This window comes from Pterocles gutturalis, unplaced genomic scaffold, assembly GCF_000699245.1.
Source record: "Pterocles gutturalis isolate BGI_N339 unplaced genomic scaffold, ASM69924v1 scaffold8220, whole genome shotgun sequence".
NCBI classification, from domain to species: domain Eukaryota; kingdom Metazoa; phylum Chordata; class Aves; order Pterocliformes; family Pteroclidae; genus Pterocles; species Pterocles gutturalis.
In genome coordinates, this window is record NW_010143332.1 from 1 (window position 1) to 12737 (window position 12737).

At 46.4% G+C, this 12737-nt stretch overlaps 1 protein-coding gene across 1 annotated transcript; it reads left to right on the top strand.

The window, feature by feature from the left end:
- Nucleotides 1-82: 82 nt before the first annotated feature.
- Nucleotides 83-4248, top strand: TAPBPL (TAP binding protein-like; the record flags this gene model as incomplete). The annotated part of the gene is made up of 6 exons (XM_010084686.1): nt 83-331; nt 1587-1868; nt 2309-2650; nt 2835-3158; nt 3883-3972; nt 4208-4248. Coding segments are annotated over 6 exons (1328 nt in total), but the record flags the coding sequence as incomplete, so codon positions are not given.
- Between the last annotated feature and the right edge of the window lie 8489 nt (nt 4249-12737).

A 12737-nucleotide genomic window follows, 5' to 3' on the forward strand; every position in this document is an offset into this window, starting at 1 on the left:
CCCATCCCAGAGAAACTCGTGCACTCTTCTTTGTGGGCAGTGGAGTTCATGCATTCAACCGTTTCTTTTCCCCCCGGTAAAGGGCCAGAGAAAGGTCCCACACCAGCACCTCCGTTCCGCAGGGTGGATATTGCCCTGGGCTGCTCTTACATGGGGGAAGATGTTACAGGCTCGCTGCGTGCCTCTGGCGGCTGGGCCTCCGAGCATCCTGCTACCCTCGTGCTGAGGAGTGTCAGCATCAGAGATGATGGGAACTTGGATGATATAACTGGGTACAAAGTCCCACAGGAAAATCCTGACTCCTCTTCTCCCATTGTCTTTGAAGCCTCAGGTGAGTAGGAGAGCTGGGGTGGGAGAGCTGCCACTGATGGTTTTGACGCTTGCATGCAGCAGGTTTACACAAGATTTTTCTTTAACTGAGTTTAGACAATTAATTTTTGAATGGCCACTAAAGTTTCATGCATGATTTCCTGAATTCAGCAATTGGGACTTTAAAAAAGGAATTTTGTGGAAGGTGTTATAAAGCCCTGTTGAGGCTCCTGCCTCCTACTGGGGTTATCCTAGACTGACTATTTAATAGGAGATTTGTCAAAAACAGCTCAGGAATTATGCCGCTTTACAGTGTTATTGCACCTGTAAGGGGCATTAACATCTTCAGTCATGTGGGGTTTTTTTGCTAGCAGGAAGCATGGTGGTAAGTGGGCATGAAGCAGAGCCGTCCGCTCAGAAGGCCAGCTGTGTGCAACTTAGCTCTCCTTACTTCACTCGTGGGTGCCAACCTGCAGTCCAGCCTCTGTTCCCCTGGCTTTGTACATAGAGGGCTGAGCCTGTACTTCTGTTGGTGTCTTGTTTGCTGCTTACAGCACTTATCTGCGAGCATGTGCTTCAGTACAAGCTTATTTGAAGCTCTGAGACATTTTCAGAGAATAAGCTAATAAGGTCCAGCAGAATCCATTAGCATGGGTCCAAGATCTCCTTCAAGTGGTGTGGATGGACTGGGCGTGGGTGAGTTCAAGCACACTACAGCCAGGCTACAGAGTTAATTTCCAGTAATGTCTGTGGAAAGCTTGTAGGTGGCTAGGATGCTTAGCCTATGCTTAAGCCCGTGCTATGATCAAAGGCACAGATGAAGGACTGTCTGGATGTAGAGACACAGTCTTCCTGCCACCCTTTCTTACCTTACCTGGTATGCTTCAGTGTCGCCTTTGTTTCTGGATTCAGGCCTAAAACGAATAAACACTGTAGGTCTTTACTGGACATATCCCATACACAGCTTGCTTCTTGAGCTAGGTACAGGGAATCTGTTCTGTTTATTCTCCTTTCCTAACAGCTTCCTTTGCCCAGAGTGAACTCTGTGCAATCTGGCAGGATAAAATATAACCAACAGACTGAGTGATATAAGACAGTCATGACAAACCTCTCATATTCTTTGCAGGCCTTCATCTGGTAAGCCTAGCCTGGCATTTCTGGGCTCTGACTGGCTTCAACAGCACATGATACTCCTCCAAAACAGTGTGTCTTATCAGCTTGCACTTTCTTTCGCCCTTTTGATTCAGACGGTTAAACCTCTTCCTCTGTCCTCACAGCCCAGTCAGTATCCATCGCACATGCAGAGTCCCTGCTGCACGCGGACTGCGGTGGGGAGGAGGTGAACTGCGAGATCTCCCCATCCAGCTCCCAGACGGCTGGTGAGGGGCCCGGCCGCACCTCCTGGTTCGTGGCCACCCTGCAGCTCTCCAGCGGGATCAGTATCGCCTTGGTGCTCAGAGGACCCCACTGCATCAGCCAGGAGGGAGAGGAGCATGATGGAACACTGCATCCAAAGCTGATGATTCCTATGAGCAAGGAGGGGACGTTGCTAACCACAGGTGACCAGGTGGCCCGGGGTGCCCCACAGCGCTGAGGAGAGCCTGCCTCCCCAAGACTCCCATGCCCCACTTCTCACTAGGACCTGAGGACTGCCGGGAGTTGGTGCTCAGGGAAAAAGGGGTCATGCAGATTGCCCCCCACCCTGCCTTCTGTCAGGGTTTCCCATGCACCAGCCCCTGAGGATGACAAGCACCTTCAAAACCGTGACATGCACTTGGTGTCCGCCTGTCTCCCAGCCCCGCTAACCCCACCGGGCTGGCTTCCTCCAGCTCTTCAGTCCACATGGCCTCTGGGGCATCACATAGGGTGCCTGTACCTTCTCCTCCTCCGGGTGGGGAGTTCGCTCCCAGCCCTTCCACCAGCCCTTCCCACCTAAGGGTGCCTTCTTTAACCACATCTGTTTTAATTCTCTGCTTGCCTGTGCCTTTTTTGTTTCTAGTTGAATTTCAGTCATCATCACGCAACACTTCCCTGCGCACGCATCTTGGCAGCTCAGTCACCCTCGATTGCCGCTTTGTCTTGGCTCCCAGCTCTTCGTTTTCCTCCCTGGAGTGGAGGAGGCAACACCAAGGCAGTGGCCATAGCCTTTTCCGGTACCAGGTGGGGAGCACAGGCCCAGCAGCGCAGCCGAAACTCCACGTGGATGTGGCAGAGCTGCTGGCGAGTGGAGACGCATCACTTCGCCTACAAGGAGTGACCGTGGGAGACGAAGGGACATACATCTGTTTGGTGTCCACCCCACTGCACCAGGTCCAGCACATCATCCAGCTGCTTGTGGCTGGTGAGGAAGGGAAATGCTGGGGGCAACAGGAGTCCCATGTCTCCAGGCACTGAAACTTTTCCCTATGCCCTTATCCCATTTCTCCCAACACTGATTGTCACAGGCAGCTCCTCTTCTCCCCCTTGCGGACGAGGACTTTTGTACTCTGCTAAATATAAGTCAATTCCCTCTTTATCTCTTCCAGAGCCTCCAAGAGTTCGTGTCATTCCATCAGTGGTGTCACTCGAGAGAGATATGACGACTACACTGACCTGCAACATTGCTGGCTATTACCCACTGGACGTCTCAGTCAGCTGGACACAGAAGATTGCCAAGGATGATGCGGAAATCCCTCTCTCAAATGCACGTTTCTCCAGCCACCGGCAAAGCCGAGATGGCACCTACAGCATCACCTCCTACCTCAGCATCAGCTCAGCCACGGCACGGGCACCAGCCACCTACAGCTGCCATGTTTCACATGTGGCCCTGGCAGAGCCCATCTCTGTGAGTGCCCATCTTAAGGCACCAGGTAGGTGTCGGGGCAGAGGGGCGAGTTCTTCATCCTGCTCAGACCTCCTCCCACCTCATATACCTACCACAGAGATCAAAACCTCTCAGTCACACCACATCTGCCTGTTTATAATTTCCTTCTGATGTCCTCTCATATCCATCCTCTCTATCCTCCTCTTCCCTTTCCCTTTCACTTCCTCAGCTTTTATTTCACTCCCTGAAACTTTTCAAGAGCAAATATTTCATTTCCTTCAGGGGAAAAGAGGTTTTATGACCAAAAGTAGAGCAACAGAGCAAAAGTTTGTAGCACATGGGCTGGACCCCACTGGACAGGCACAAGAAAACAGCCATGACCCAAGGAGTCAGCTGCCCAGCTGGACTTGATGTTCAGCTGGAGATGGATGCTACTCAAGAACTATAGCAAAAAAATCCTTCTCCCCATTGGAGCTGTTGGGGTTCTCACTCTCCCTGCTGATGAGAGATTGCTTCTGCGTCCCCTCCTGATGCAGCAGGGAAAAGCAAGCAATCCTGCAGTGTAACAAGTTACGACACATCCGTCCAGCCAGTAGAACTGGCCCTGAGTCTGTGTGGCTTTAGCTCATGTGTGATGTGTCACATCCGTGTACCTGACAAGAGCATGCATACGGTCACTTGCTGGGGGAACTTGTTTAGCTGTAACAACTGTCTGGCTGTTCAGCCACTCCAGCCAACCTAACATGACTTGCCCTCCTCTTCCTCTGCAGAGCAAACGGGATCAGAAGGACTGGTGGGGGGTTTCATCGCTACCACCATTTTCATCGTTGTCCTCTTCATTTTGCTCAGGAGAAGAGCAGGTAGGAGTTTAAAATGGTGAGCCACTTCCCTTGTTGCGAGATGCAGCAAGGAGCATCTTCCTCTCCCCTGCACCTCCACTCCGGAGAGATGGAGGTCAGGATAGCCCAGGATCCTGGAGGGAGAGGTGGAGAGCAGATGAGCTGGAGACTTATTTCTGGTGGAAGGCAGCACAAGGTGATGTTTTGCACCACTTTGGTCTTCCTGCATCTTCTTATTTTTCTCTCTCCTTTTCAGCTAAACCAAAGTCTGAGCAACTTCTAAGGGCTTCAGAATAGAGGAAACCCCTGTGTCACCCACCTGCAGTCCTTTGTCTCCTGTCCCTTGACACATTCTGCTCAGGACAGCCAGCCCTGTCCAAATATTAAAAGAGCTACTGGTCGGTATGGGAGGGGTGGAGGAGCTTAGTGACCCATCGGAGGTGGACTCACAGAAAAACATGTTTTCATCTTGAGAGGGCAACATTGATAACCTCAGCTCTTTACTGGGATACTGCATTAGGTACAACATGCAGACATTTTTAGAAATGCCTCTTCTCTGTCTTCAAGGAAAATTAAATTGTATGTAGGTGAGTAGGACTGTATATAGATGTATGTATATAAGTGTCCATGTTGTAAGTAAGTATACAGCACTTACACATGTATGTAGGTCTGTATCTGTAGGTGTATACAAGTATATTTGGTTAATCCCTATGAGGCAAGTGTTTAAGTAAGATATTTATGTATGCATGTGTTCTATCTGTGAAGTTGGGCAAATACGTAGGCAAAATTGGTACTTCAAAATGGCAAATCCTCAAACAGAGTAAGTTACGGGTTAAACTGATCACAAGTCAAGCAGTTAGAAAAACATGACTCTCCAGGACAAAGCTACAATAAAATTTTTAATAGGAATTTCACTGCTAGAGGTTTACAAGATGGAGAAGATCTGTGGTTCTGTAGTTGTGAAAAAGATAGACACGATTAAACGCTTTTCTTGCCTAACAGGCAATTTGAAGGTAACATACATATAGAAATCTTGTATATAACTAGCAGGGGAAAAAAAAAAAAGCAGAAGGAAGATGTGGATGGGAAGGAGGTATATGGCACACAATAAATGTGAGAATTTATGAAGCATACAAAGTGATAAGGAGTGTTCAAAATAATCTGGAAAAACTGGATTGCTGCAAGTGCTAACAGTGCTTGGAAGGAGTTTTTTCAAAATACGTTGAAAACCAAGAAATTCTAGCAACAGCCTAGGCTCTTACTGGGTGGATACAGATATAACTGTTGAGAGAAGATTTTTGATGGAGGCTTTTTGATACAGAGAAGATAGTTGTTTGTATACAGAAAGAAACAGAATTGTGTATTCATACTACATGAGGATGGTAAGCAACTTCCCGATCTGTTTGTGAACTAAGGAATGTTTTAACCACATCTATTAAGCATAAGTATTTTCAGCTCAGTAGCCAAGAAAATTTGCATCTCAGAATCACAAAAGATTCGGCTGAGGAGGCACCTGGCCCAATGGAGTTAGGTAATTAAAAATCCTGGCATTCTAAAGAAATCCCAATATCCGGGAAGAGTATGTTGTGTCAGTGTTCACAGAGAGAAAGCGAGATGACACCAAAAACTGTTCGATGGTTCCTTAGTAATAATCCTAGGTGAGACACGAAGGTTTTACAAGTTAGCTAACAAAGTTTTCAACAATGAAAATAACATTAATAATTTGATATGCTTTAAAAAAAAGTGGAGAAAACTAGCTTCATTCTGTGATGAAATAATGCATTTGGTTGATAAAAGCACTCGTGCAGATTTAACAAGCCAAGAAATTTGTAAATTCTGAAGAAAAAATAAGTGTATGTATAGATCATAATTTGCATTATATGGATTAATTACTAGCTAACAGACAAGAGGCAAAAATTCTTTGTCCAAAAAGAAGCAGCAGTCACTGCTGAGAGTATGTGCCTCTCTGCAAGAACTGTGCTGTTTAATATTTGCATCAGGAGATAACAGTTGTAAAAAATATTGTTGATAAAATTTGCAAATGGCAAGATCAGTAGCTAAAGCGGAGGGAATCCTTCAGATCAACACAAGTCACCTGGACAGCTGACCATACTCAAACAAGATAAGGTGCTCAGTAATGCCAGTGGAGTCTCCTCAGGTACTGGACCACCACACTGTCTCAGTCCTGTTGATCCACAAATCCTTATCAGTTGCCTGACCTGTGGGAACACGTAAGAGTGACTGTGGGCAGATTGTAACTGCTGATGGAAACAGTTTTTGCTTGTATCATTTCCTCTTCATTTTTGATGCGTTACTAATAAATACATATTTTTAGTTCCAATTTTTTAGTTCCAATAGTTCTTCTGTCTGTGCGCCTCTGACACCACTCTGTGCAGTCAACCCTACTGCACGGCTCCATGGATGGTGAACAGGCGGGCTGAGCCCTGCACAGAGGGGGAAAGCACCTGCAAGACGGGAAGGGGAGCTCCAAGGGACCCTTGGTGTCAATACCAGTCCCCTTGCTCCCAGAGGCTGCTACTCTCATGGCAGCTTTTTGTACTGCCTGCTGTATTCAAAGGCACCCCTAGATAACCTGTGGGCGTGTGATAGCTGGCTCCTGTGCAGCGAGGGAGGAAGGACAAGCTGCCGAGAGCAGGAACCTCATTGGTGACCACTGGAGAAGTCACTGTCACCGGTAACTGACAATGCCAAGGCAGGTGCCCACTTATATTTTTTTAATATGTTGAAGGCTTGGAGGTAGTCCAGAGAAAAATGACATGACCAATTAGGATGATCAGAAAATGCCTTACAGAGGGCTCTTTGAGACATTACTCTGGTCTGACTAAACCAGTATCTCTCAATTACACCATAGAAAAGACAGCATACTGGTGGCACCGTAACCTGCAGAGAAAGGCACAATGACAATCAACAGCTGCAAGATATATTTAGGCACGTCCAGAGTAGAATAAGACATAATATAGTTAACAATGAGGATGATTGTCCTAGCCTTCTGTCAAAAAAAATGGTAGACTATCTCCCAAGGTCTTCAAATAAAGGCCACGCTTTTTTCAAGCTCTCCTTTTAATAATAATTTTTTAAGAAATTAATGGCGTCACTTAAAAGAGACACTGGGTAAAATTCTAAGGCCTGTGTTACACATGAAGTGAGAGATGGTGGTTTGTCTGCCTTTTTGACCCATAAACCAACATGAAGGAAAGTGAAAAGTAAGGGAGAGATGTAAGAAATGTGTTAGGAGTGGTTGTATTCCTCGTAAGGAGAAATACACCATGGCATTTGATTTTATTCAACTACCTGTTCTCTGACAATCTCCACTAGAGCTGCTATGGGGAGTCCACAATTACTGTGTCCCTGAAGGTCTCAGGCTGAATTTAAACCACAAAAACAAGTAAAGCATAAAACCTAAAGCAGAAAAAGTAATACTTACTGATAAACAAAGTGACATTGTGTTTAACAATGTTTCTTATATTTTAAATATAAAACACATATTACAGAAAACACCACTAAGAGACTGAAAGTTCATCAAATATAAACGTGATTGCATTATAAAGACATGTATAAAAAATATTATATGTTCTGCGTCTCTGGGAGAGAGCCACGTGGCCTTCCAAGGTCAAATGTGCCATGGCCAAGTGCCACACGGCATCAATGCCTGGCCACGTGAATTGAGAAGCAAGAATCTGGTTATCATCTGATTAGCTGCTAGTCAGACCAAGCTGTTATAAGGTATACTGTGTCTCTACAAATTAATATTAATTGTAGGTGTTTTAAACAAGTTCTTTAGGAGAATTATTTGATCATGACATGAGATTTTATATGGATTTTGTCAACCTGCAAAATGTAAGATTAAGCTATTTGCACTTGAGTCAACACAAAATTACTTAGGGGCTGTGGCTGCATTGTATCGTCAATACAGACAAGCCAAAACTTCTAATGTGGTATTGAAAGAGCAGTCACTGCAACCAACAAAGTCAAGCTCAAGATTATCTCTTCCACCTAGGTTCCCCTTCTTTGATTATGCCTCTGCTCATTCAATTTAAGCTAGCAAAATAGATCCAGCAATCTAACTACATTGGTTTAGATGCACTTTATGAACATAGCTGAAGCTTGGCTGGTATATGCCTCAAAAAGAATGTGCATTAACTAGAAGAGACAGTGAAGTGCCTAATGCACTTCACAGCTAAAACCCCTCTCCAATAGTCCACCAGGCAATGATGGACAGTAACGCATTCAAGCCTAGCGTGGAACAGGAAACCAATTTCCACAATGACCATAGAAAAGATACCAAACTTTCCCACATCTCCCCCATCTTAGTTAACAAATTGCAAGGAATCATTACAACCTGCTTGGTAGGGGTGAGCCAGGGCAAAGCACCAGGGCTAGCATTCATGCTCTCCTACTGTGTCTTTCTTCCAGATCATAAGCATGAAGCAGCAAGCTCCATTGCAAGAGCTTGGCATCACAGCCCTCCATTGGATCAGCACAGGGAGCAGCAGAGGGTTCACACACGTAGGCAGGAAGATGACACCCACATGGCTGCAGCTTCTTGAAAGCCCACGGACATCAGGTAGTTCTTCTCAATAGCTGGGTACCTCTCTTCATAGAGAAGGTAATCTCACAGCTATACAATGGCTGCTTCTCCTCCCTAGCACTGTGTGCAGGAACACTGCCCCTGCAATTCTCTCTGTGAATAGTATGAAATGCTGATCCAAGACACATCTTCACTAGCACTGTGCATTTGCTTTTCTTAGTAACAGCAATCTTCTGCATTGATCACTTTCTCTGGCCTATCCTTCACTCGGACCCCATGGACAGGAGCAATGACAAACTGGAATGAATCTCCTGTAATATTCTGCACTCTCACTCTCTCTTAGAAGAAAAAAAAAGTAAAAGAAAAAAAAAGGTAAAGGGATTGGGCTTTTATTTTCCCAAAGCCTCCAGCTCTGTTACAATCACTCCCTAACTTGTGTCCCAGACAAAAGCATGGGACACATGCTTCCCTCCAGAGCATATGTGTCATGCTAAATCAGTCCAGCTCCCACCCGCTGCCAAAACATGCTTCTCCTCCCAGGGCAGCTGAAAATTCAGCTTTTCCCAGCACACAGAATGGTGGGTATGCATCTCCTTCAATGAATGATGAGCAGAGGCTGAAAATTGGCAGATGCCCCTTCAAGATGAAAAATTAGCTGAGAAGCTCAAAAAGCACATCTGGAGTGGGCTGATTTTAGACTTCAGGACCAGCAGTAGCTGCCAGCAGTTCATCGCATAGGCCATCAATGCCAGCCAACAGGTCAAAACGACAAAGGCTGCCAAAACAGAATGGGAAGAAGAGAAGTGGCTGGAAAACAACAAGAGGTAGAGGGCAGGATGTTACCAGCAGTGAAGACATCAGGGGGGAAAACAGGATTATGACCCTGAGCCTTGGATGACACACAGGAAACAGCAACGTTGCCCCACCAGGTACGGTTGATGTAGTGATGTAGTGGTACAAGAGGTGGCAGAGGGGTCAGGAATGATAGTGAAGAGTAGTGGCCCAGGACTGTATGGTACAGTAACATTGGCATGGGGTGAGTCAAAGCAATGACTGCCAGTGAAGCAGAGCAGCACTGGACAATGCCAATGGACAGCCAAGGAAAGGTCCGGATAGGTTGGGCCAACAATGATAAGGTGCAACAAGGGAAGGGAAAATTACTTCAAAGGCAGGAAAGCCAATATGTCATTGTTTTAAGAGTTTGCGGACTAAGTTCAGCCTCCTGTGCTGCAAACTGTTTGGCATGAGTAATCCTCTGAGAGATATGTAACTTGCTGTCATGGGTTTATTCTCTCCCCTATCATTGGATGGGGGTGGGAATTGTGTGAGCAGGTGTGTGTGGTTTGGCCCCCAGCCAAGGGCTAACCCACCACACTTGCCAGCACGTATTTCAGTGTCCCTAGGCAATGCAGGCCTTCCCACTGCAACCAGGCACAGTTCATGGGGAAAGAGGGCATCGTTTTCTTCTTTTTCCGAGTTCATTCACCGCTGTTCTTTCCATTCAGCTCCTTCTCTTTCCCCTGTTTTCAGCGCTACCTTTTACCATTTTCTTCTCCTCTTTTCCAAATGCTTCTGAAGTAATGGGTTTGCTTCGTATTGATTTCTTTATGGATTGCTGTTTTTCTCTTCTTTTCTACTCTTGTATATATCCAAATCATATTCACACACCTGCCTTCCCATGAAATACCATCAACATCTTATTAAGTCCTTATCATGAAAGACCAATTGCCTCAGCTAATAAATAGGTGCAGCCTCACACCAGGAGGTATGCTGCAAATCCTTTGAGATCCTTTACTGGCAGGGGATCTGGAAGGCAAAAGATCCTTTACTGGCAGGGGATCTGGAAGGCAAAAGGCCGTAGACTCTGTGAAGTGGACCATTTTTCAAGCTACAGGGAAAGATTCTTTCTCTCAAACAAACCCCAGCAAAATCTACCACCCCTCTGACCTTCAGCATCTTACTTGAAGAAAATCCCTTCCTGACCCCCAAATTTGCCCAGAAATATGAAATTCATGATCTGTGAGATGTATCTGAAACAGTTTCAGTCTTGATAGAGGTGACAGAACGGGACAGTGACTATAAGGAAGAAATCTCATTCTTTTCAGTATCACTAGAAGTGGTCACATGGCTTGACATGTTTTGCTGGACAACCTCTTATGCTTAAAAGCAAGCATGAAAAGCAAAAAAAAAAAAAAAAAAAATCAAGCTACATCTTTGCCTCATGAACCATTCCAGAAGTCATCACTGCTAGCCTGAGATCTTCTGAGGGTTCATAGTGCCTAGGAAGGCATAAAAGCTCTCAAGCAGAGGAACAAATTAAAGATGTCTGTCAAGGATTGGACCCCTACCCATCCCCTCCCGGATGATGTAGTTTATCCATGCGTGAGTCTCAAACAATGGGCAGAGCATTCGGGCAGGACATTTCTAAAGAAGAGGCGCCACCACGGCTATGAACAGCTGGGGCAGAGCATGTTGGAAGAAAAGTTCTTTTGTGAATGAACATCAGCGAGTTGTTAACATTTTAAGTGATGGGCACACCTTTTGCGGTGCTGCATCGGTGCTGCATCGGTGCTGGGGGTTGGTGCTGGGGGTTGGAGTCGTCTCCCCGGTGAAGAACCAGCTGTCCCCCATCCCTGCGAAGCTAACCGAGATGCAGGGCTGTTGCGCCCCCCCAAAGGTAAACCTGGAAGGTGACCTGGATGCAGGGCCCCTCCGCTCCCCCCCCGGAGGATCAAAAGTATAAAAGGTGAAGCCCGACCAGCTACTCCCTCTCAACCCATCAGAACTCCACTTTAGAAGTTTCTGCCTGAAATTAAGATTTCTGCCTGAAGAGAATACACATGCTGGAACGAGGGATTGGTGATGTTTTCTGTGTCTGTCTCTCTATCTCTGTCTTTCTGCCTCCCTTTCTTACTTTTCAACTCTTTCTTACCCTGTCTTCTGTCTAATTTTTACCTCCAAATAATGATTGAGCATTATTTGGTGCTTGCTTAATGATATAATTGATAAGAGTGATTTGGTGCTTGATTCGTGATGGTTTTGCAGTTGCTAAGGTAAATAAAATTGTGTTGTATTGTTTCCTCGAGTCATTGACTTCACCTAGCTGGTGCTCCTTCTCAGGGAACCACAAAAAAACCTCTCTCAACCCTTCCCTGTAGTGGGGTGAGACACGTCTGAACAACTAAAAAGGAGATGGGGAAGTGGAGTGATGCCTTCTCCTCTGCCTTTTGAGAAGGGTGTGGTGGGAAGTGTTCCCTCAAGCCAGTTGGCTATGAAATCCGGCCTTACCCATAAAATAAATTGGATTTATGGATTAACTTCTCTTCTTAAGGGCTTAATTCCCTGTGGACTCCCTCTTTGAGGACATAACTTCTAGTTTATATTCCAGAAGAGAGGATCACCATCATGAGAGCAGAGCTGAGAAGCAGAAGCAACATGAAACCACTGACGTGGGAGTGACTGAGGGGGGCACCTGGAGAATGATGTGTGGCAGTGTCAGAACTGGAGGTAAACATCAACTAAGTTGTCCTAACGTCAGCTTTAGCAAAGCTCCAGGTGGGCAAACATCTGTGTCCGTCAAGCAGATGCCTGCTGTGCCGTCCTGGGTGCCAGGCTGGGCCCAGAGGGTGACCAGCCCCAACCCTGGGAGCTCTGTCAGCCTGGCAGCAGCAGGTGTCAGAAGAAAAACTGGTCTGAGGTGGCTGCATCCGCCTTGAATTTCCAGGAACATGCAGGAGAGATCACAAAAGGGGTGGGGACACAGGCTTGGGGAGTCAGGTGGTTGTTATAATAGTTGTATTGTTAGGGCTGGAATGAGGAAATTAAAGATTTCAGCTGGGGAGAACAGGGAGGCGAGGGGGAGCTCAAGGAGGCTCCATCTTGATCTTCCCACTCATTCATTGACTCTCAGGACAAAGCAGCCAGATAAAACACTGCTTTGCCCTCTGCTATTTCAGCGCAGACCGCACACCCAGCTTCCAGACAGGCACTGGTCTCAGCTTAGCTATGCCAGTGGGTGCGGAATTTCATCTGGCCGGTTCCACAGTCAATCCTATTGCGATAGGACTGGACTGAGACCTGCATCTGAGGAGATGTCAATCTGGCTGAGTGATCCTAGATGAGACCCTGGGTTTTGGGAATACACAGCAGAGGTAGAGCCTGAAGGCCTGTTTTCAGCGCTCGGAGATTTTCTCATGGAGGACAGGTGGCTAGCAGCAAAGGTGGCAGCTGACTAGGA